A 24,206-nucleotide genomic window follows, 5' to 3' on the forward strand; every position below is an offset into this window, starting at 1 on the left:
ACAAGCTTAATGAATGAATGAATGAATTTGGTGAGACGGTTCTCCAGCTTTTTAATGCAATCACAGCATAAGGCTACCCACACTTAAAACCAACCTGAAAAAGCAAAAGCAACTCAGAATTTGCACCCAAAGGATGGAGAAATCAGTAAACATAGATTAATTACTATTAAGAGCTTCATTTATTTATAAATTATAATCTAGTGCCTCTTTTGGCTGCACATGTTTTGCATTAAATAACTCATGCAATGGCTGCACCAATGTCATGTTGTGGGGTTCACGCTTCACTCACTCAATTACTGCTCCACCCTGCTTTCTACATTCAAAAATCCTACTTTTATATTATTCTTTACTCGATTACGTTTTACCGTGGTGTACAAAAAAGGTAGAGTTAGACAGCGTAACTTGCACATGTCGTTATCTTTTGCAAAAATTTGGTACTGTTTTAAATTTCAATTTTTGCAACTCTGTTACATTACAATTGTAATTTTGTTAATTGCTAAAATATGAATAAAAGTTCGATAATTTATGCTAGGTGGGAGGTACCCATCAATCAAGAGTCATGAACGATCAAGAACAAATGCATATACACACACACATGTGAATGAATCTAATCATCACGTTTCTTTTACCAAAAATTGAGGTACTCACAAGGGTAGTTTATGAAGTTATTCTTTAATATTTTTCCTGTTTTACTGTTCTGGCAATTTGCAAAGCACGGTTTTGCTGTGATTATTTCCACGTATAGAAAGTTGAAGCATAATAAAAAGTGACATAATGAATCTAGGTAGACATGTTTGAAGCAAAAATGTGGTGTTTTCAGGTGGGTGGACTTGAAGTATATTTTAAAGGGATGTGTTGTTGATTTTACAAATATCCTTTATTGAGGTGTCAGAAACTTTCTGCACAATTAATTCAGCATCGTTTCACGGGAATTGATTCCCTTTAATATTTAAACCCCCATGTTTTTGATTCGACAAACAAAGCATCCCATTTTCCCATACACCAAAACATTCAACCCTGTTGATCTTCTAAACTACTCTCCTTTTCTTTGTCCTAAACTGCCCCATCATGTTTCCACCTTCTTTTTCACTACTATTCACTTCTCTCTTTGTGTTCTTCGTTTTGATGAGTGGAAGTTTTTGCTTAGGCACACATGCCAACACTACACGCACCCCTCGCCAACTCTCACTAAATTATTATGCGAAATCATGCCCCCAGCTAGAACAGCTTGTTGGTTCAGTCACTTCTCAGCAATTCAAACAATCACCTGTCTCTGCTCCTGCCACCATTCGCCTCCTCTTCCACGATTGCTTCGTAGGGGTAAGGCCAATTCCATGCATGAATCCCAGTAACGATTTTCTAGATTCTAACAATTTTGAACCAATAACACAAAATGTTAGTGGAGTGCAGGGGTGTGATGCGTCAATTTTAATAGCATCAAAGGGTGGAAGCAAGGAGTTGGCAGAGAAGGATGCAGAGGATAACAGAGACTTGAAGGTGGAAGGTTTTGAGACAGTGAGAAAAGCTAAGGAAGTAGTGGAGAAAAAGTGCCCTGGTGTGGTGTCATGTGCGGATATTCTTGTAATTGCAGCCAGAGATTATGTTCACCTCGTAAGTTCTTTCACTTTTCTTTCTTGCCATTCATTCCCATCATTCTTATTACTTTAATTCTATGCGTTTTTAACACTCTATTAATCACACATCATTCATTGCTTGAAAGTTCACATGCAATACAATTTCAAAGCATGTGTAGTTTTGGTGCACTGAAATTAAGGACTTTTTAAGAAAGAAATCCACATTATGTTTATCCCCTTTTGTTTTCTGAGTGGTTCTTCGGATTTTCTTTCCTTTTACTAATATGCATATTCTGTGTTTCTTACATCTTTTGCTTCCAATACCAAAAATGTTATAAATTTTATAGCCTTATGGTACAAGTGAAAAGGTGTCCTAGATTTAATCTACCGTATCTGTCTACCACTTATCATCACATTAAATCTTATATAATTAATGTCTAACGAAATTGGGTATTAATTGGTGGAAAGAGCTTTACACTGTAGAATGAAAAGGAAAATAGAGAAAGAAAATATAGCCATTTTTTTTTTCTGAACAAACCCCAAAAAGCTAATGACAATGTCTAAGAATAAATATGGCTCTAGAAAAAAAGAAAAAAGAGATGCGATGCAAAGGGTGTTTGGTTATGTATCTCTAATTGCAATTTTGTAGCAATTAGCAGAGTGGGTGTTTTTTCATTCATTACGGATTCTGAATAAATTCAATTTAAATTTGTTTCCATATGATCATGATGAATTGCTCAGTATTATTTGGGCACAATATGCTAGAGTCCAAAACAGCCTAACTTTTGTACTTATATGTTTGGATTATTTGGGCACCAGACACAACGCTGCGTCTTAATCTTAGGTCTAAGTTTTTGTGTTGTCCTTTTCTGTGGCATAAAACATTGATATATGAACAAATTTCGCACCATCGGTAGTAAAGTTAATTATATATTTGTTCTATAATTTACATGTTTATAGACAAATATATTTTAACTTGGTATTTTTTTAATGAAGTTTAAAAGTTGACCAGACCAAATTTTATTAGTTGTTTTGACGACTTTTCATTTTCAACCAAACCAAACCGTGTCTAATGAATAGTTAAGAAACTTGAATTTAAATTTAATTAAAGACAATGTAGGGGGATGCCACTCAGTTATTGTTATTTTAAAATTGAATAGGAAAAGTAATCTCATTTCCACAATTCGTCACCTAAATTTGTTGCATCAAGAACTTTGTTTAATGGTGTGCTAGCTAATTATAAAAGGCTTCGGCGTTTCTGTTTTATCAAACTAAATAAATTTGTCATATTCAAATCATTATCTCTGATAAGTATGATAAAAATGTGGCTAACCATGTGATTCCTTTATATTTTAATGCACATTTCTTCCGAATAGTTACTGTTTCTTTTAAAGATTTCAATGATGTCAAGGCAACATTTGTTATCACGAATCTTATCCGTTCATAAACCCAGCATTATTATATAATAAAATACTTAATGTTAAAAAGCTTGCAAGTGGTAGGCAACTTTTTGTTTTTATCTAATTGCTACCGTAAGTGACAAGATTGTCACATTAAAAACAGTAAGTTACTACCCATTTGTGTTTATGGTGATGTCTTATCGAATAAAATTTAGACGCATTACAATAAGGTGTGAGAGTTAAATTTATGGAATGATAGGCAGGAGGGCCATATTACCCTGTGAAGAAGGGGAGATGGGACGGAAAGATATCAACGGCATCAAGGGTGGCATCCAACATTCCTCGTGCAAACTCGACCGTGGATCAACTCATCAAACTGTTCAATTCCAAGGGGCTAACCACACGGGACCTTGTAGCCCTATCGGGGGCCCACACGATTGGGTTTGCGCATTGCAAGAACTTCGTGGCCCGTCTCTACAGTTACAGAGGCAAGGGCCAACCGGACCCAGACATGGATCCCAAACTCCTACACGCACTTAGAATGTACTGTCCAAACTTCGGTGGAAACTCCGACATCGTTGCCCCTTTTGACGCCACTACGCCTTTCTTGTTTGACCATGCCTATTATGGCAACTTGCAACAAAAGATGGGCTTGTTGGCCTCTGACCAGGCTCTGGCCTTCGACCCACGAACCAAGCCTATTGTCCTAGAATTTGCCAAGGATAACCGCAACTTTTTCCAAGCTTTTGTCGCGGCCATGGACAAATTGAGTTTAATCAAAGTGGTACGAGGGGCAAGGCACGGGGAGAAACGTAGAGATTGTTCCATGCACATCTGAGCAATTCTCGTCAATACAAATTTACACAATTCTTGCATTTATAACTCATACCAGACAACATCAATGCAACTCTAACCACGTTTCACACTGCATTGTACAGTTATAAATGCAATAGTTGTTCGGACATTATTATTTCTCAAGATTAATCTTTTCTTTTTTCTTTTTCTTTTCATTTCACTTTTTGCAATTCTACTTTCTCTAGTCAGTGTTGTAGTTAACAGGTTTTTTACAAGTATTGCTTGTGTTACATTAGGAGAATAGGTTTGAAATTATGTTTTTGTTTTTTATCTTCAAGAAAACCAATGCTATTTGTATATAGTGGAAAATGGTTGAAAGCCAACGAGGTAAATTGCAGAAGTTTCATGAAGGTTGAAATATATACGAATTATGTATGTACATAAATTTGTTGTATGCAAATAAAAATATAATGCATGAAAACAAGAATGACGTTAACTTAGAAGTTCCATTAGCCGAAGGATCTTAGGAGATGAGATGGAAAAGCAAGAGACATGCCGCAACCATTTAACAAAACTGGCTACAAAGGCATCAATTCTGAATAAACAGTGAATTCATGAAATCAAAAGCAGTTATTATTGGGCAGAATGAGTTGATCCTGTATTTACCAAGCGGAATTAGTGATGAAGTTACTTGCACTCCTATGATTTAGCGGCGATAATAGTTGCTGCAGTAAATAGTGCCTCTTTTCCAATCGACAATATCTCCATATGCCTACACCATGACAAATATCAAATTAGAAAATTGTCAACATCGTGAACAGAAGAAAGACTTCACGGGTCTCCTCCACCCACCAAAAATAAGAGAATTATAGGATCAGCTCAAAGTTTTGGTAATATTCAAGCATGGAAAGAAATTAGTGTAGTTTTATGTACCAATAGTAAATGCAAATTTTAAACTTTTTGTAAGTTAATAAAATACGATCAACAGTCATGATATACCAAAACACAAATGAAAAGTACGCAAGCAATGTGAATTAAAATCCTAATGGTTCCCTTACGCATCCGTGCTTCTAAAATCATTAAAAGCAGAGATAAAATTCTGGCACAAATCCACAAGAGCACCGACTCCCCCTTCTTTGTCACCAGAAATGTTGGCATCAGCATTTCCATTTGACAATATTGACAATTGAGCCTGAAAGCCAATAAAAACACATTTCAAAAAGGAATTAGATTTTCAAGGAGTGTGAATTAATACTTTAGCTTCTCAAATGCTTCATTGACTAGTTTCATATTCAAAAAATTCAGATGACAAAACCTCTAGTTCGTCTCTCTATCCCATGTGATCGGTATCCCACCCTTAGGAATAAGGAAACTCTCTGTCTATTATGGTTTGTTTGACTTTAATTATGACATTCTTCTTCGTTTCTGTTCTTTGTTTCTTCTTTAGAAAGATTACAAATTTGTTAGGAATACGGACCAGTAATTAGGATAGTTACCATATGTATGTTAAGAGGTTAGCCAGTTACATATGATGGAGATTGTAAGAGGGGAAATACTGTTTATGTTGTATTATTTTGCAGATTTAGTTTTCTCTTCGTGAAAGGATCAATCTTTGTATTCCTTTTGTTTATGATAGTATTTCTACATGTTGAAATCAATATATATTCATTGATTCCTGAATAAGACAAGTACCTGAAAACCATGGGCCAGAAGGAATTGAATTACATCTACACCAATTTTTTTCATTAAGCTCTTAGTGCCAGTTTTATTTGAAAAGCATTTCAAAGCCCCACCAAATGTTGCATCTTCAATATAATCACTTGACTTACGAGTGCGAACGGAAGGCTGCAATTTTGTATAAAACAAAGATAGTTAAATCAAGAGATTATCAAAAAAGCTACTACCATACAACTAATAGAGCCTCCCTTTCAGAAGGAGGAAAGTATACCATTAAGTCCACCTTTAGATTACCTTGGTTATGTATTTCCACAGATACTGCACAACTATTTCCAGCTTCAACTTCGGTTCACTGAAGGTCTGAAGAGATTCTCATGAAAAGCAGAAGAAACTGTTATCCACTAGATAATTCCCCCAAAAAGTGACTTGAAATTGGAATTGGAAAGTAACTACACAAGTAGGACGTGTCAAGTCAACCAATAATACACTATTATGTGGCAAACCCCCGAATCCTATGTATGTAATTCATCTAGTCGTGTATACAGACAGTTATGAACAATGAAAGAGAGGTGGGTGAGAGGAATAGAGAGGGAAAGGGCACAGACAGTAATTGTGTTTGGGAGCAACCTTGAAAAAAAGAGGGACACTATCTTTGTTGTAAGCTAGTTCATCAAGAATTATCTCCATCAAAGGTGTTCTGCACCAATTGCACCAAAATACAATATTATTAAATGTATGTTATCAAAAGAATTTGACCTATAAAGAAACAAGAAAATCAACTCAAAGTTTCCACTTTGTAAAGAAACAAAATTACAAGTTACCTTGGACTGTCTGCTCTTGTAGTGTGACCTTCCATATCTGCTTTCTTCCTTGCCATATCAAGGTTCATAATCTAAAATCACTCAGAATGTAAGAAAAAAACAGAACACTTGTTTGATGTTTACGCAAATAAAATGAATAAAATTGTTCAGGAACTTACCATCACTAGAAGTTTCTCCATTGAAACACATGTGTCCTTTAATACTCCAAATAAAGAAAGAGACAATGCAACATGACAATTTCTGGATAACTTAGATTTAGAACTTTGTTGAAGCTCCAAATGTTTACTGAATTCACCTTGAAGAAGTTGAGATAGTTGACAAATAATTGTCAAGCAATCCTTCATCAAGCTTTTGTAATTTATTTTCCTAGATCCCTGCCAAAACAACATAAAACATATATTTTGGCAAAAAACCAAAAGGGAAAGGAAAGTTTTCAAGGTGATGGAGTCAAGATGCATAAATATCCCATCAACAGGACAAATGGAAAAAAGAGTACAAGAGTATCAGTTTTCACATAGCACCATAATCAATATGTTTGATTGTTAATTGGTTACGCAAAAAATCTTCTTTTACACAGTATGATCAGTATAGTTTTGGCATAAAAACAAATACCAGTAGCAGGCTAAGCAAAGACTCCCTCTGCATGTTCCATTCCGAGGATGCTGCAATAAAATAGATAGAATAAGTATTTTGCTAAGGCATGGTGATAGCAGAGATGAGTTTAACTTCATACATTACCATTGCGTGGTATAAAATCATCCTCAAAAACAATGACAAGGTACTGGAAGAGTAACATGTTCCTCAAGGGCTGCAGCAAGATTATGCAAAGATATTAAACACCCATCCACCTTGTTAGGAACCAAGAAACCAAAATCCTAACACACAACACCTACTCTGCTACTAACACAGAGTAACCGAAAGAGTTTGGATTTCTTTACATCACTTGTAGCAACACACACACACCTGGGTAAACAAAATTACCCCCAAAAAGAGCACCGTCCTTTTGACTCTGGAAAATCCCAGTACATCAATGTAAAAAGCATAAGCTGAAAAAATAAACACTACAAGAGAGGACCTGTTTATTAGGCTAAATAGCATACTAACTACCTGTTACAACTAATTACAACAATTCAACCTCTTTTTACTTCTTTTATAATAGACCGGTAAAGGTCGTTCCAACTTCTTTTTGTCCTATGACCACCTCTAACACACTGACACAGAGAGCATATCAAATGAGGAGTCTTTCTGAGTGTAGAAGAGAAAATATTGATCATTAGATTTCACTGATCAAGATTGAAACATAAAAGTCGTGTGACTATCCATGATGATTTTACAACTAAGTTTGTTCTTCTAACTAACAAAAATGACAATAACACTCTCATAATAAGGTCCTATAACACATACACATAATAAACTCAGCAGGAATGAAAATTTACCAGATTGAATCTACTCTCTAACGATAAATGTATAACAAATATACACAAAATTCTAGATAGGAATTATAACATTGGTGAACTAACCTCCATGTTGGCTGCTTGCAATTTGCTCCCAGATATTATTTCAGCAACGTCTTCAATCAGGAGCTGAAAGCTCTAAGTAGGTGGAAAACGTAAAGAACAAAAATGTGTAAGAACTCAATATCAAAATGCAATTTAACAGAAATACATCTGAGAGAACCTAGTTAATGCTAAATTTTATAAACAAAATTATATAAAATTAAAAATATATATTAGTTCAGTGAACTGCAGTGCCTTTATTATCAATTATAAAACTTCTGTTGAAAATGTGAGTGCGTCCTTTCTTATATTCATTGTAGTAAGTATTGTACTATTCACGATACGAATCGTACGATATGAAACGATTCATGTCCCTGGCGATACGAATCGTGAGTTGTATCGTGAGTTGTATCATTTTTACTCCCGTATCGTACTTGTATCGTACGATACGAGTTCGAATCGTGTGAATCATGATTCGATTCACGATACGAATTTACCCCAAATTGAAGCCCTAATTTTTCCCCCCTTTATTTTTCGCACATTGAAACTAATTAATGTTACTTATTAAGGTTAGTGTACTCGAAAACATGTTCTCCTCCTTGCCTCTTGTGATCACGTCATCTCTATTTGTTGCGGTGGTCGCACAATGGAAAGTGTTGGTTGCACGGTGTTGTGGTGGTGGTTCCGTATCATCTCGTGCATGCCTTTGTTCGTTTGTTCAGTGGGTTTGAGCTTCTGTGTTTGTAGTACAGTGGGGGATACAAGGATACAAGGAGCAAACACTTATTTTTTGGATGGCTATAATGCATAATTTTTTTAGTAGCATATAACTATAGTTGAAGGAATCTTATGCAGCAACCACATTGTTTTTTGAAGGCCATGTTGTTGAAATTATGAAACTTTGTGGTAGATAAACATAGATACAACTACTCTATTTTGATTATGAGATTGTTTTGTTATTAATTTTCTCTTTACATATTTATCTATCTTATATATTTAAGTATAAACTGCATTCTTTTAATGTTTATAAAATGTTTATGAATCGTACGATTCACGATCCAAAATTTAAGCTCTCCGATACACGATACGATTCACGATTCAACTACCATGCTTATATTATGCAACAAAACAAAAGTTAGTATAGATTACCTAAAGTGAAGTCACATACTTAGATAACTTTAGAAATAGAATGAATTTCTACAAAACATGTAAAAGGTGAACATAAGTGATCTCCTATATTACTGGTACATTTAACCATGTGCATGGCAATTTCAGAGAAATGTTTTGAGAAACGGTTTGGAAATTGGAATTTTGTAGACAAAGAGAGGTATTGTTATAGAATAAATTAAAGCTATATAGTTCAACTATAGCAATCACACAAGCAGGCTCTTAATAGATTATCACAAATTTTGTAACGATAAAAAAGAAACAACATAAAAGTATTATAAAAATAAGAGATAAAGAGAAAATGTTTGGAAAAATAAGTAATTCTATATTGCACTTTTAAATTTTTAAATGCATTAGAGCAATAAATTTGCCAAGACAAGTTAATAAATACTTCTATTATTTTAGTTTAGCTCACATAAGGATAGAAAAAAATGCAATCATGGCAGAAGAAATTGTTACGATTAAATGAAAGAACTAAAAAACTAAAGGAGAAAATACAGAAGAAATAAGCTCACAGAGGGGTCAAGGGGTCCACTAGACTGTTTGTCCCCTGCTTCAGCAGTGCCATTATCCAGGCAATCAATAAATGGAGACCATGCCTGACAGATAATATTTCATATTTGCAAATAAGTTCAATTAACTAACCCAGAATAGAACAAAAATAACATACTGAGATGACTTATATTTATGTGTACCTCTTTAACCGCAACCAATTTCGATGGAGAGTTAGACGACGATCGGGATAAATACACACGAGGGAAGTGCTAAACCCGAAAAGAAGTCACAGATGTAAAGGGGTATCAGTTACAATCAGGGCCTATGAATACCAAGATAGAATGTCATGTCTCAAGTTGCATTCAAATACCTTGTCTAAATCTACCAGAAGCTTATAACTTCCCACAATAATTTCTAGAGAGTTCCCTGTCCTCAGCATGTGGAAGACTGCCCCAAAAATTTTTCTGGAGATTAAGCCTCAGTGAACAGTATTAGACACAAAACGCAATTTACTCTCCCAAAACAAAACCTGCCTACGGAGAATAGACCATGATCGTGGAAAAGAACAGAACTGGGGGTATCACAGTTTTAGGAGTTCACACATTGATATAAAAACACTTACGAAGTGGGTGGTTTTCCATATTCAGGCCCAATTGAAGATGCGCGAACAACATCAAGAAAAGCAATTCCTGCACATACGAACCATAGAAGCAAAAATAACTCGTTTTAGTCATTTAAAATTCGTATATATTATTGTTTTTCGAAAGAAACCCAAACCAAATTGTACTCAAGTTCGAATTTTCCGGTCACCCCAACGTTCAATTAGCTAAAGCACATCGATTTTCCTTGTGGGCACGAACGTGGTGGAAAGATGAAGTGAAAATGGGGAGAAAAACCAAACCTAACAATATTATATAAAAAAAGACAAAGAAAAAAGGGTTTTTCGTACGGTCATCGAGGGCATCTTGGTGAGGATCCTTAGTTTCGGATGCATCAAACATGGCCAACATGTTATCATCGATCCCTGCTCTGTTCCATCTTTCACTATTGCTAGGGTTCACCATATCCGCACTCACTTTTGCCAATTCACAAACAGAAAAAAAAAAAAATACTGCTAGAGTTTCATGAGCGCAAACTATATATTCCCGCCAAAATTTGGCGAAGACTTATGGGACTGGTTACCAGATAGGACATTTCTTCCTCCACCCCTATAATTTCACCGTGCACCCATGCGTGATTATATGACCAATTTATCTTTATTTTCTTTCCTGCAACATCACCGTATTCTTTCTGCAAATTCCTTAATAGGGCTCTATTTTTTTAACGTGGTTTTACCTTGGTGTAATTTATTTTAGAGTTATACTGTAAATCCAAAATATAAATTTGTATTTTTAAATACATAATTTAAAATATAAATTTGTATTTTAAATTATATTCCGAATTATACATCTTAATATATAAAACTTGATGGAATACAAATAAATCAAATCCGTATAGCATTTAGGGTTATGTAAATTAAAATGTATTTTTATTTTATATTTTAGAATGTACAGTTTGAAATACAACTTTGAATTTTAATATATAAATTTGTATTCTAAAAGATAAATTTGCATGAAAAATTATATCATGAATAGCATATTCCAAAATATAAGTTTGTATTCTGGAAAGTATTATCCAAAGTATAAGTTTGCAATACAAGTTTGCATTTTGAGTTGTATATTATAGAATATAAAAAATATTTATATAGTCGATGCAACAAATATATTAAATATATTAAGTGATGCAGTTCAACAAGCCTATTTAACTTTATTGATTTAAAGTGATTGGAAAATATTCTGAGATATATTTGTTAGTGCAAATATTCATATATTAACTGTATATGGGACTAAATCCTAGAAGTTTGATTACATATTCTAATATTTGTTGATACAACTAAAGTTATGTTACTCTCATACAAGGTGTGAAAATAAAGAAATTTCAAAACACCATCAGAATAAGGCCAAATTCCAATGGTGACCTTGTGAGATAAAAGTGCATCAAAAATAGTATTTGAGTTGTATAAAATATTTTCTTGAAAATTCTAATGTTTGTTGATATAGCCAAAGTTATGTTAATCTCATACAAGGTGTGAAAATAAAAAAAAATTACAAAACGTAAGAATAAGGCCAATTCTAATGGTGGCCTTGTGAGATAAAAACACATCAAAAATAGCATTTGAGTTGCTTAAAATATTTTCTTGGATATTCTAATGTTTGTTGATGTAGCTGAAGTTATGTTAATCTCATATAAGGTGTGAAAATAAAGAAATTACAAACCACCTTCAGAAAAGGCCAAATTCCAATGGTGATCTTGTGAGATAAAAACACATCGAAAATAGTATTTGAGTTGCATAAAATATTTTTTTAGATATTCTAATGCTTGATGATGTAGCCAAAGTTATGTTAATCTCATACAAGGTGTGAAAATAAAGAAATTACAAAGCAATGTCAAAATAAGGCCAAATTCCAATGGTGGCCTTGTGAGATAAAAATGCATAGAAAATAACATTTGAGTTAGATATAATATTTTCTTGGATATTCTAATGTTTGTTGATGTAGTTAAAGTTATCTAAACTCATACAAGGTGTGAAAATAAAGAAATTACAAAACACCTTTAGAAAAAGACAAAAAATTGGCAAATTTTGGAAATATATGTTGTGCACCCCCTTAATTTAGTTATGCACTCCACTTTTTAAACAATTCTCTATTCACAAAGTTGACCAATAAGAGGCCACAACATAGATATCCTTACTGTCTAAATCTGCCCAATGAAAAGTTGCCACATGTTCATCATCCTTAGTAAAAAATTTGACCAGCCAATGATGACACATCATCACCTTCATTTTCCATCTTTTCCCACTAGATCTCAAGCGTTGCCATCGTAATCCACCGCCACACCTGCCTGAAGGTCGTTATAACTGTTGTAACTAGTGGAGCAGCACCAGTTCACCATGCTCACCTTCCTTCACTACCTCGTCGGCCATTTCTAGGGCATCTCTACTCCACCTTAGATGATTGCACTATTTGCATCTAGGACGCCATCGACTCCAATTGCGTGTTTGTTACCAATGTCGTCCCTGGAGTTAACATCTTTGACCAAGGCTTCATCAATTGTGTGCAAGGTTTGTTGACATCCCCCCATCACTGGTGATGAGCTGATCTTGGTGGCGTTTGACGAGGCCATCTGTGATAGTGTGGTTGCAATGTCAGTATCGCTCAATGGGTTCACTTCGAGCTTGTTGAATGATGACATGATGGCTAGTTCTTTCCATGTAGTGAAACAAGGAATCATGGTGTTTTGCTTTACCCAAAATAATAGGGTTGTGAATGTCATTGTAAAAAATGTTTGCTGCCCACACCATGAAGATAAGGTTTTGGCACCCTTCTTGTAAAGCTTGGCCTAAGCACTAAGAGTGATGCATAACTGTAGATGTAGAGCCATTCAAGATCTATTTTAAAAATGCTAAGAGTTACGTATAACTTCATATGCAAAGCCATTCATGACTTATTTTAAAAGTGTTAAAATGTCGCATAACCTCCTATGTAAAGCATTCAAAATTTATTTCAAAAGTGTTAAGAGTGACACATCACCTCGAATGCAGAGTCATTCAAAATTTATTTCAAAAGCGTTAAGAGCGACACATAAGGTAGTAGATTTTTCCTCTCTATTAAATCCTATAGATTTTCAACAAGGACGTAATAGCTCGACTCTTGAGAGCTTAAGACTCCAATTCAAAGATGAAGCTCGTAATGATGATAACTTACAAATCAATTGTAACCACGATGACCAAAAAATCCTCGATGCATGAGAATGCTAATATATCGATATGTATAAGTTACAAGAAGAAACTTGGGAGTATGAAGAATATTCTCAATCAGAGTGTTTGTGTCTTGGTTAAGGATATTTCATCAAATCAAAAGCATGGATTTCTATAAGGAAATTTATAAATGGTATTTGATGAAAACTCTGGCTAGGAAATATAAGGTTCTTAAGTCTGTCCATTGTGACTCATCTCTCTTTCTTGAGAGTCAACTCTATAAAACTCTAAAAAATATTTTCCTCTAGAAAACTTCTATGCACCGTATAATAGAAAATTTGGATGGTCTCGGTATCAACTTACACCATCCTTCATTACAAACCCAAAGCATCAACAAGTTATTTTCACGCTTCCTCATAGAAAGAAAAAAAGAATTCACCATTACTAGAGCTTGACAAAACAACACTTTGATGAAGAACACAACGAAGAAGAACTCCAAACTGGTCTAGATCTCATTCATGAGGTCCAGGAAGAAGTCTGCATAAGAGAAGTGGCAAATAAATACAATACTTGAATAAAAGAGCCAGAAACATGACAAAATGGAGAAAGAAAGATCTCTCCAATAGGAATACTCGAAGAAGCAATTGATGAACTCCCTCCGAGTAGTGAAGGCTCGCACAACCACTACAATAAGATATAATTTTGATCTCCAGAATGTTGGGATTAGAAGAGTAGACCGCAAGTAGAGTCTCGAAGGTCAAAGAGAGATCACACTTCACCTCACAGACGTGAAAGAGTGGTTGGGTCCCATGACCCTACAAGAGTAGAGTCTAAAGTCAACGATCGTAGGAATGCACTCTTTAGACAAAACAATCACAACCCTAACAATGGAGGAGCAATGCACAACCTTGCGCCATGGGTATCTCGTGATTGTGATCAATATCTCACACTTTGAGATATACCCCAACTACCATATGGGGCTTTGCCAATCTAAAAGTTATCATTGTCACCATTTCCAACTGATGGGTGCACTATCCTAATTGACCAACGAACAATTCAGTAATCCAGTGTTCGGGTGCAAAAACACCTTTGCGTTCCAATGCCCAAGAACAACAACAATTTGATATTTTGTGTTTGAATACATGAGTAAACTTGTCGTTCCAGTTCCCAAGTATAAGAAAAGCTCGATGTTCGATTGCCTAAGTACAAGAGCAATTCAACATTCTGATACCCGAGTACAATAACGACTCGGTGTTCCAATACCCAAGTACAAAAAGAATTTATTGAACTCAGTGCTCTAGTTCCCAAATAGAAGGGAAGTTCAATGTTCAAATACCTAAGTATCCGAGAATAAACAACTCAAAATTCCAATATCAAAATATTGTAGAGCTCGACGGGAAAATGATGAAGGCTTGACCACACAAGATGCCATGGAAGCTCTCCCAAGAAGGATCACTAGAAGCATGAGTAAAGGAGAAACTTTTATTCCTTCTTATTTCTCTTTATTTAGTATTTTCTTATATTGAAATTCCTTAAAGTTGGCTTGGTTAGATCAATCTTAGTTGACTTGTTGACCTTGACTAGGTTTGACTAGTTTACTAGAGTTGACTTGGCTCAAGTCAACATGTTGACTTGTTAAAGATCTTGTTTTCTTTGTAGGTTAAACATGGTTAGGGTAAGATGATCACTAATGGAGATGGATTAGAGCACTCCCTTTGTAGGTTATCCTTTTGTACTTTTTTTTTATTTCCTAGAGGCCCCTATAACTCTCTATATAAGGGGTGCTCTTTAGCTTGTAAAAGGATTGAACATTTTGAAGTAAGACACTTACATGGTCTCAACCAAAAATCGTGAGGTCTTTCTCCTCCAAGTAGTAGAGACTCTCATTTGCCTTATCTTGGTTGGCTTAGTAATTACTTGAAACCGACATCGATAAACTGTTAATCGGTGTTAGTGACTAGATAATGCGATAACCTATGTCGACAAATGATGTTCTTCCAGTAAAACTTTTGGAACTCTTGGACTGAGATGGTAGCAGTGGTTCAACTTTTATCCACTTAATAAAATAATATATGGCCACAATGAGGAATTTGACTTGTCCTTTGTTAGTGGAAAAGGGTCGAGTATGTCCATTCCCTAAGTAGTAAATGGCCAGAGATCGATTATAGTGTGTAACTTTTCAGGAGGGACCTAATGTAGTGGACCAAACTATTGACATTCTTGGCATTTCTTGATGTGCTCATGAGCAACTTGTCTCATTGTAGGCCAATAATACCTGACTCTCAGTACTTGTTCGACCATGCATTGAGCTTTAGAGTGCATGCCACATATGCCGCCATGCATCTCGACGAGTATGTATCAGGTTTGTTCTTGATCCAGGCACTTAAGTAAAGGTGCAGCGAAACCTCTTCTAAAGAGTTCCCCATTTTTGGCAGTATAGAATGATGCTTGTCGTCGTATGTGTTTTGCCTCTGTCGAGTCATCATAATTTAGAAGTGGGTCATCCAACTTAGTGAGGTTAAAGAGATTTAAAAGACGTCTTCATGGTTCGAGCTTAGGCTCGAGAGACTGTGCTGGACGAGAGACCTATCTTGTCTAGGTTTCTTTGTACTGGCGAGTTGCGAAAGTACATTGACCTCGTCATTCTCTTCTCTTGGCACGTGATTAATTTTGAACTCGTTGAACCGTTCTTAAAGGTTCTTTACCATGTGAAAGTAGTTTAGTAAGGAAGGCTTCTTAGTTTAGTAGCTTCCTTTGACTTGGCCCGTGACTAGTTGGGAGCGTTATAGCAATGTAGTTTTTTTACCCCTAACTTGTGAGCTAGACACAACCCAATGATCAAGGCTTCATACTCGACCTTATTTTTCGAAGCGTTGAAGTTGAAACGAATGGCATGTTCTAGGATGAGGTTGTCAAACTCTTCTAGGATGATGTCAATACCGCTACCTGATGAAGGATTATCTTGTTCTTTTCTAAGATTATTGAATATGGTGTGAGTTGATTAAGAAAGCTAAGTGAAATCCCCACTGGACATTAAGATAGCATGTTATCTAGATGTAAAGGTTTCTTTCACAAAGCTCAAGAGAAGAAGATGATGGATTGATTCAAAAAGAAAAGGAAATGGAAATCACATAAACCATAAAAAACCAAGAACAATTAAAGGAAGAAGAAAACATAAAATAGAAAGGAAAGAAATGGTAAAACTGTGAGAAGCACGCCACTACAAGGCAAGACTAGAAGCCATGGCCACTTGCTATGCAAGATAAGGCTTAAAAGTATTCACTCCCTAGGAAGGAAACTCTCACAAATGGTTGAGACACAAGAGTGTTTTTACTTCAAAATGTTCAACCCTTTTCCATGTCTAAGAGCACCCCTTATATAGAAGAGTTTATGGGCCTCTAAGCAAATAAAAGATACCTAAGGATGTCTCTACAAAAAGATAACCCTAGCTTCTAGAAACTAGGTCAAATAAGGTTACAAAATTGAGAGACAAAAGAGCTAACTATGGTGTGTGCAAGGCTAATTTTGTTCTAGCACAAAAGGAGACAAAGAATGTGTCTCATATGTCTCCAAAAAGTGGCCAAAGTGTGCTAAAAACAAAAGAGACCAAAGGTACATAGGTACACTTGCTTCATGCCTTTTACTTTATGCTTTATGCCTTTGCTTTACTCTCTTCTCCACATCATTTATGCTTCCCAATCACCATGCGCCACCTAACATTGCTTTTTTACTCCTAATTCACCTACAAAGCAAATAAACATAGATTAGCCTGTTGGCTTATGTCAAGTCGACTATAGAGTGGCCATGTGTTACCCCAATACGAGTTACACTCGTAACTGGGCCCCAACAAAGCATCACATCATGACCTCCATCCAAAACTGTGTAGAAATCCTCCTCGCGATCCAACTCTGCACCTAAAACCTATTGGCGCAACACTCATGTCGCTAGGGATAATGCGCTCCAAACTACCTATTTTGTAGCTCTCGCCTGGCAGTTCAAACCACACGCCAGGCGCTACACCAATAACTCAGATGTACTGGTTTCTGCACTCTCAGACACAGGTTCTAATGAACCAACATTCAAGGCACACAATCCAGATTACAAGAACACATATTTACTTATTATAACATGACTCAAAATGCAACATCACCCTCCAATACGTTAATCATAACTACACCAATATATATTCACTAACTAAAACCATATAGATATTTAATAAAAGAGAAAAACACAAGCGGAGCATGGATAGGATTAGCACATCATATCCATATAAGGAAAGAAGAAAATAAAAAGGTTTCGTGTGGGACCCGCGACCAAGAGAAAATTTTTAAGAAACTTGGCATCTTTTTCTCTTTCACCAACCAATAATCTTTTAAGTACACGATATACGTATAAGGAAAGAAGGAAACCAAAAATTACTTTGTGTGGGACCCGGGACCAATAGAAAAAGTTAAGGAAACTTTGCCTACATTTCTTCACCAACCATTAAGGTTTTAGCACACCATGTACGTATAAGAAAAAAAATGAAACCAAAATGCTTTATATGTGAGACCCGCGGCCAATAGAAAAATTAATAAAACTTTGCCTACATTTCTTCACCAACCAATAAGCTTTTAGCTCACCATGTACGTATAAGAAAAAAATAGAAGCCAAAATGCTTTATGTGTGGGACCTGCGGCCAATAGAAAAAGTTAATGAAACTTTGCCTTCATTTCTTCACCAACCAATAAGCTTTTATGTAGTTGAATAAAAGTTAAACAATGGCAGAATACACATCACTAACCCTGACGCTAACCAGAAACAAATAATCACATGGACCAAAACAATTGAAGAGAAAGGATCCATCACTTACGTTCCCAACTTTGCCACAAAAATAATACACCTGCATGCTAAGGATTTCTACAACACAAAACTAACCAAAATCCTATTAACTTGAAACCCCACTGTCATAGCCTTATATTGGGAGCATGAACCAATGATTGTCTTCCACCATGCTAACGTCAAAGCACCAACGTAAGTCTAAAAGAAAGTGAAACAGATCATAATAAACTCCCGTGAATGAACCACTGTCAATGTATGGAAAAAAAGAAGAAAAGCATGACCACCCAAAAAAACCCTGCATTTAACAACCACTATGGCTCTCGCTACCCCTGCACGGTTTTATCATTCAAAGCCATAATATCTAATGTAATTGTTGAAACCCGAACGAACAACTCACGCCCATGCACACCAGCACGCTATTCCAACAACCAATCCAACAAAACACAATGACCCTGCACTCTTTAATGTTCCGCCGTGGCCCCAATTGAGAAAGGAAAGGCAAGAAAAATAAATAAACCAATTTAAACTATGGTTGCACCGCAAACTACAGTAGTGTGAATGAACCAAGAGATACCTTAAGTGAGAGTCCGACAGAAACGCGAATAACCAAAGCAAACAATAAAGCCGCCCCAACAGGTTCAAGGAGAACCCATTACCCCATACGTAAGGATTTTACATACCCCATAACCCAAAGAAAAGCATCATATGAAACTCATAAGAACCATACCATCATGCACAAATTTCACAACGTTCATCGAAAAACAAAAGGTAAGAAAACGAAAACATGTATAACTTCCCCTAACCTGTAATTCCTGCTAAAAATTAATCTATGGACACTCTCCTTTGCTCCAACTTTAATCTTCATCCTTAAGACCTTCTCCCAGCCTTCTAAAGCCTTCCTAACTCAACTCTTTTAGTGTTCTAAACTCTCTTTTCAGCCCTAAAAATAATTTTAATAAAATACAAACGAAATTAAATTTAAATTCTCTACTTAATTTTTGTCCTTAAAGTCCAATTAAGCCTCCTAACTCCTTTGTCTTTGTCCATATTCGTAGAACTCGCCTCCAACTCTTCACCTACTCAAATTCTTCCCTAAGAAGGCAAAAGAAATGAAATATTATGATTTTGCTCTAAACAAAGTTCAAACACACAACCACTCAATTATCAAGTTAATGCACAACCAACTCAACCAATTCCTGTTTCATGATAATTTCTATAGATATAGAAATTTATACTCTCTTATCACACCCAAACATATCATAAAAATAATAAAATTAATTAACACACAATTGGCACACATAAGACTCAAACCCAAGTCCTCTCACACAATCAAGTACTTTCAACCACTTGAGCTAGTACTTTTCCACGTCATGTAAGTTGTAACATCCCTAAGGAATATTACTTAAAATAAATAAGGTTTAATTACTCGGATGGTACCCACTTTGGCAGGAGTGTGTCAATTTGGTACCCGCCGAAAAAAAAGTGTCAATTGCGTCCCCATTTTTGAAAAAATGCATCAGTCAGGTCCCTTTCAGAAAAAAATAATTAACGCCGTTAACGGCAGGCCACGTGTCACTCTCACGTTTTTTAAATTTTTTTTTAAAATTTTTTAAATTTTTTTTAAATTTTTTTGTAAAAATTTTTTGCTGCCACGTGTCAAGTCCCTGTTTTGACACGTGACAATGTCAGTGCCACGTGGCAGGATAATGCCACGTGTGACAACTGTCATTGTACTTATTTCAATCTAGTACCCATATGTACCTGATTGTTTCAATTTAGTACCCACTTTTGTCTTTTTTGTTCAATTTTGTCGCAATTTTTTTTAATAATTGAAGTATATTTTTTAATTCATTTTTTTATAAGATTAATACTAATTAAGTATAATTATTTTTACAAAATTAAGTACTTATATTTATCTTAAAATTTAGTGGTCAAAGAAAACATTGACAAGATATGGGTTAATAATATACAATAACATAATATGCTAAAAAGTTATTTTTGATAAAAAAATATTAGTATAACATTTATACAAATAATAGATTTGGTCTTGAATTCGACAGAAACAATATTGTTTTACTTTGAAAAAAAAGAGTAGATGATTATATTGTTCTATTAGTATAACATTTTTTGTACAACTAAATTTTAATATAAATATCATAGTACTTAATGTTGTAAAAATATTTATGCTTAATTACTTTTAATCTTATAAAAAATTGACTTAAAAAATCTTCTTCAATTATTTAAAAAAATTGGGATAAAATTGAACTAAAGGCACAAAAGTGGGGACTAAATTGAAACAAGCAGGTACATATGGGTACTAAATTGGAATCAGTACAATGACAGTTGTCACACGTGACATTATCCTGTCACGTGGCATTGACATTGCCACGTGTCAAAACATGGACTTGACACGTGGCAACAAAATTTTTTTACAAAAAAAATTAAAAAAATTTAAAAAAAAATTTAAAAAAAATTTAAAAAAATTTAAAAAAAATTAAAAAAACGTGAGAGTGACACGTGGCCTGCCGTTAACAGTGTTAATTATTTTTTTCTGAAAGGGACCTGATTGATGCACTTTTTCAAAAGTGAGGACGCAATTGACACTTTTTTTTCGGCGGGTACCAAATTGACACACTCCTACCAAAGTGGGTACCATACGAGTAATTAAACCAATAAATAATAAAAGAAATAAATTATATCAAAAGTCGCATTAATAATACTCCCAACGCGGAAAATTTAAATTTATGAAAAACACGCGCCAAAACTTATAACATAAATAATAAAGTGTTACAAGTTTCCAAAATTGGTGTTCATAAATAAAAACATAATAAAGTACATGTGAGAAAAACCCTAGCTCTAATCCCAAAGCTAGCCCTCACTCCGTCGCCTGGACATCCTCAACACCACCTGTATCAACATCTGCTCCCGTGTAACGAATCACACGATCATCGCCATACACAAACAGAAAGGGTGAGCTGAGAAAATAAAATAACAGATATAAAATACGCAAGATAAATCATACACCCATCTTATTCATTCTACATAGTTCTTGGCCAAGACCTTAACCCCAAGGTTTTATAGCCTTCTAATCACACAACTGGTTAGTCTTGGACTCAGAAATATGATGCTCACACGAACCTGCCCGCTCGTGGTCCTACCTCTACGAACCTCCCCGCTCGTAGTCCTACTCTACGGACCTGCCCGCCCGTAGTCCAACACATGTGATCCACCAGCCCCGTACCTCCCCGCACGTGGCATCTCTCAAACGTGAAAGCATCTCCCGATCCAAGCATAGTTTCGTCATGTTAAAACATCACACACACAAACCATAGTTCGCGAGCTTACCGCCTGACGCAGCTCCAAACGCCGCTTGGCGAAACAGGTTCAGACCGCCTGGCGGTTCACGTCCCACCGCTAGGCGCTAGGTCCTCGAACAGAAAGCTCGCTGCCTCGCATCCGCCTGGCGGATCTCGCCTCACTGCCAGGCACCAATCTCTGCAGACCCCCTTTCTGGGTCTTTTACCGCCTGGCGCACCTAATCCAGCCGTCAGGCGCTGTGACAGTACCATACCAGTCATTGATTCCACCTCTCTTTCAGATTATCCCACACTTCCCTAATCTCTCCAAGGTAACTAAGCAATCTTGGTTAACCCCACTCTCGTTCTGGATTCCTAGCCAGCCTCTTGACTAATCACAGTACCCTATCATACCTACGATTCACCAATTTCTTCCAACATTATACCATAAATTCTCCTATTTCCTAATGAAACCACACAGTACATTTCCTCATACCACATTCCCTACTCAAATTGCATTATCACAGTACCGCACTTCCTACTCAATTAATTTATAATTCATTTTACACAAATCATAGGTAATACCTCGAATCTTAATCCAACTATCTCTTATTCCAGCGATGCGACCCCAACAAGTGTGTTCATTCAAACCTGAGACTTGTCATTAAAACTCTTATTCTTACTATTTCAAATTAACCTTCTTACAATCTTACCATATCATGCTCATACCTTCACACTTAATCCAATTTACCTAATTCTATACCACAGATTATTTATCTCTTATAGTTTTATCAATAATTGTCTAAAAACCATGACTCATCAAAGTTCTACTCCCTTCCATTCTTTTCTCCCTCTTTTAAGCACACAAAAGCCGTACTTGCACCCAACGTCGCCTAGCGGCAAGTAGTGCGCCGCCAGACGGTACACCAGTATTCTGCAGAATCGAAGGCTTCTCCATTCCTATGACATACTCAGTCCATTTTCCAGTTTCCATTCTTACCAATTTCAGTCACCAAGATGCAACCATACCTGCATTACGTGGTAATTGTCCATTCTCAATTTGATTCATAAAAGTGTCTCTATATTCACCCTCATGTGTAACCCAAATCAATTCATACACTATCAACTCTCAAACCTTGCCATACCCCAAATTGGTAATCAATTTCGGTCCAGCAAAGTATCCAATAGAACCCACTCACATTAATCACAGAAACCACATGCACACTTGTACGAATAGCATCAAAACATAAAAAAAAAACGCGAACGGTGTCGCGCCGCCAAGCGGTTCAAGCCAAAACAAGAATAGTGATCATTTCTGATGTGCCACCTGGCGGTAGGGATTGAACCGCTAGGCGGTTTCTAGGAAAAACCCAGAAACTTCAATGAAACAATGCGAAAACTGACAGAAAAACATGCAATTTTGATCACGCAGGCACAATATAACTGATACAATTAAAAACCACACAGAACAACTCCCCTTACCTCGAACTCCTTGCTACACGCAGATTTGATGTGTCTTCAATCCAAAACACCCTTGTTCTTGGCTTACACTCCCACACTGGTTTCCCACTCCAATTCTCCTCTGCAATTCGTGCCAATATGCCCAAAATTCGTGGTTCAGTACTGACCCCACTATTTCAGGCCTCTAACCCCGTGATTATCCTCTCTCTCTCTCTCTCTTTCCACAAATTAGTTCACTCTTAATTTCCCTCTCCAAATTAGTTCACTCTTAATTTCCCTTTAACCCTTAAAACGAAATTTAAGATAAAAATGTGTTTTAATGCCTATTCAATGCCCCTCACAATATATTTTCTAGCACTCACGGCCGCCTTCTTGGCTACTAGGTTTTCCAAACCTTTTCACATTCATGCCAAAGAAAATTTGGCAAAAAAAGAAAACAATTTTTGTTCTCCACAAGGTTTGAACTCACACCCATTCAATCACAAAGCAAGTGAACAACCAATTCAACCAATTTACACTTTTGTTAATCCCATCAAATCTAAGGTTAAGTGATAAGCTCATGCATTCAAATATATGGCATAAAAATTCATAATTTAAATAACATAAAATGGCATGCATAAGACTCAAACCTAAGTCCTCTCACACAATTAAGTACTCTCAACCATTTGAGCTAGTACTTTTCCACATCATAGTTCCACACATTAATTGCTTTAAATGCTTCTATTACCCGCAATTATTAAATAATTATTTAAAACAATTATTTAATTTTCCTTGGGTCTTACATAAGTTAGCATTTAATGCCATAAAGGCTTCCACTACCACATTTATTAAATAATTATTTATTTAATTATTTAAATTCCTCGGGTCCATAAGCAGGAAAGCTAGCCACCCCAATTCCTTCTTACTTAACTTTCGGCAATTGAGACACAAGAGTGTTTTTACTTCAAAATTTTCAACCCTTTTACATGTCTAAGAGCACCCCTTATATAGAAGAATTTAGGGGCCTCTAAGCAAATAAAAGATACCCAAGGATGTCTCTACAAAAAGCTAACCCTAGCTTCTAGAAACTAGGTCAAATAAGGTTACAAAAATGAGAGACAAAAGAGCTACTATGGTGTGTGCAAGGCTAACCTCGTTCTAGCACAAAAGGAGACAAAGAATGTGTCTCATATGTCTCCAAAAAAGTGGCCAAAGTGTGCTAAAAACAAAAGAGATCAAAGGTACATAGGTACACTTGCTTCATGCCTTTTACTTTATGCCTTTGCTTTACTCTCTCTTCCACATCATTTATGCTCCCCAATAACCATGTGCCACCTAGCATTGCTTTCTTACTCCTAATTAACCTACAAAGCAAGTAAACATAGATTAGCATGTTGGCTTATGTCAAGTTGACTATAGTCAACAAGT

At 35.8% G+C, this 24,206-nt stretch overlaps 2 protein-coding genes across 2 annotated transcripts; one reads left to right on the top strand and one right to left on the bottom strand.

Annotated features, from left to right (window-relative positions):
* Positions 1–823: 823 nt before the first annotated feature.
* LOC114178917 (peroxidase 19) lies at positions 824–3,984 on the top strand. Its single transcript, XM_028065065.1, has 3 exons — positions 824–1,320; positions 1,411–1,611; positions 3,234–3,984. Exons 1-3 carry the CDS (start codon positions 1,069–1,071, stop codon positions 3,810–3,812), a joined length of 1,032 nt encoding a protein of 343 aa, XP_027920866.1. The 5' UTR covers positions 824–1,068; the 3' UTR covers positions 3,813–3,984.
* Positions 3,985–4,177: 193 nt separating this feature from the next.
* Positions 4,178–10,676, bottom strand: LOC114178916 (negative regulator of systemic acquired resistance SNI1). Its single transcript, XM_028065063.1, has 15 exons — positions 10,375–10,676; positions 10,048–10,114; positions 9,796–9,889; positions 9,626–9,694; positions 9,446–9,529; positions 7,788–7,859; positions 7,006–7,075; positions 6,880–6,929; positions 6,426–6,641; positions 6,268–6,338; positions 6,074–6,143; positions 5,741–5,806; positions 5,462–5,614; positions 4,828–4,961; positions 4,178–4,541 (listed from the first exon to the last, which is right to left on the bottom strand). Exons 1-15 carry the CDS (start codon positions 10,487–10,489, stop codon positions 4,469–4,471), a joined length of 1,404 nt encoding a protein of 467 aa, XP_027920864.1. The 5' UTR covers positions 10,490–10,676; the 3' UTR covers positions 4,178–4,468.
* Positions 10,677–24,206: the final 13,530 nt, after the last annotated feature.

Source organism: Vigna unguiculata, chromosome 3 (genome assembly GCF_004118075.2).
Source record: "Vigna unguiculata cultivar IT97K-499-35 chromosome 3, ASM411807v1, whole genome shotgun sequence".
NCBI lineage: Eukaryota > Viridiplantae > Streptophyta > Magnoliopsida > Fabales > Fabaceae > Vigna > Vigna unguiculata.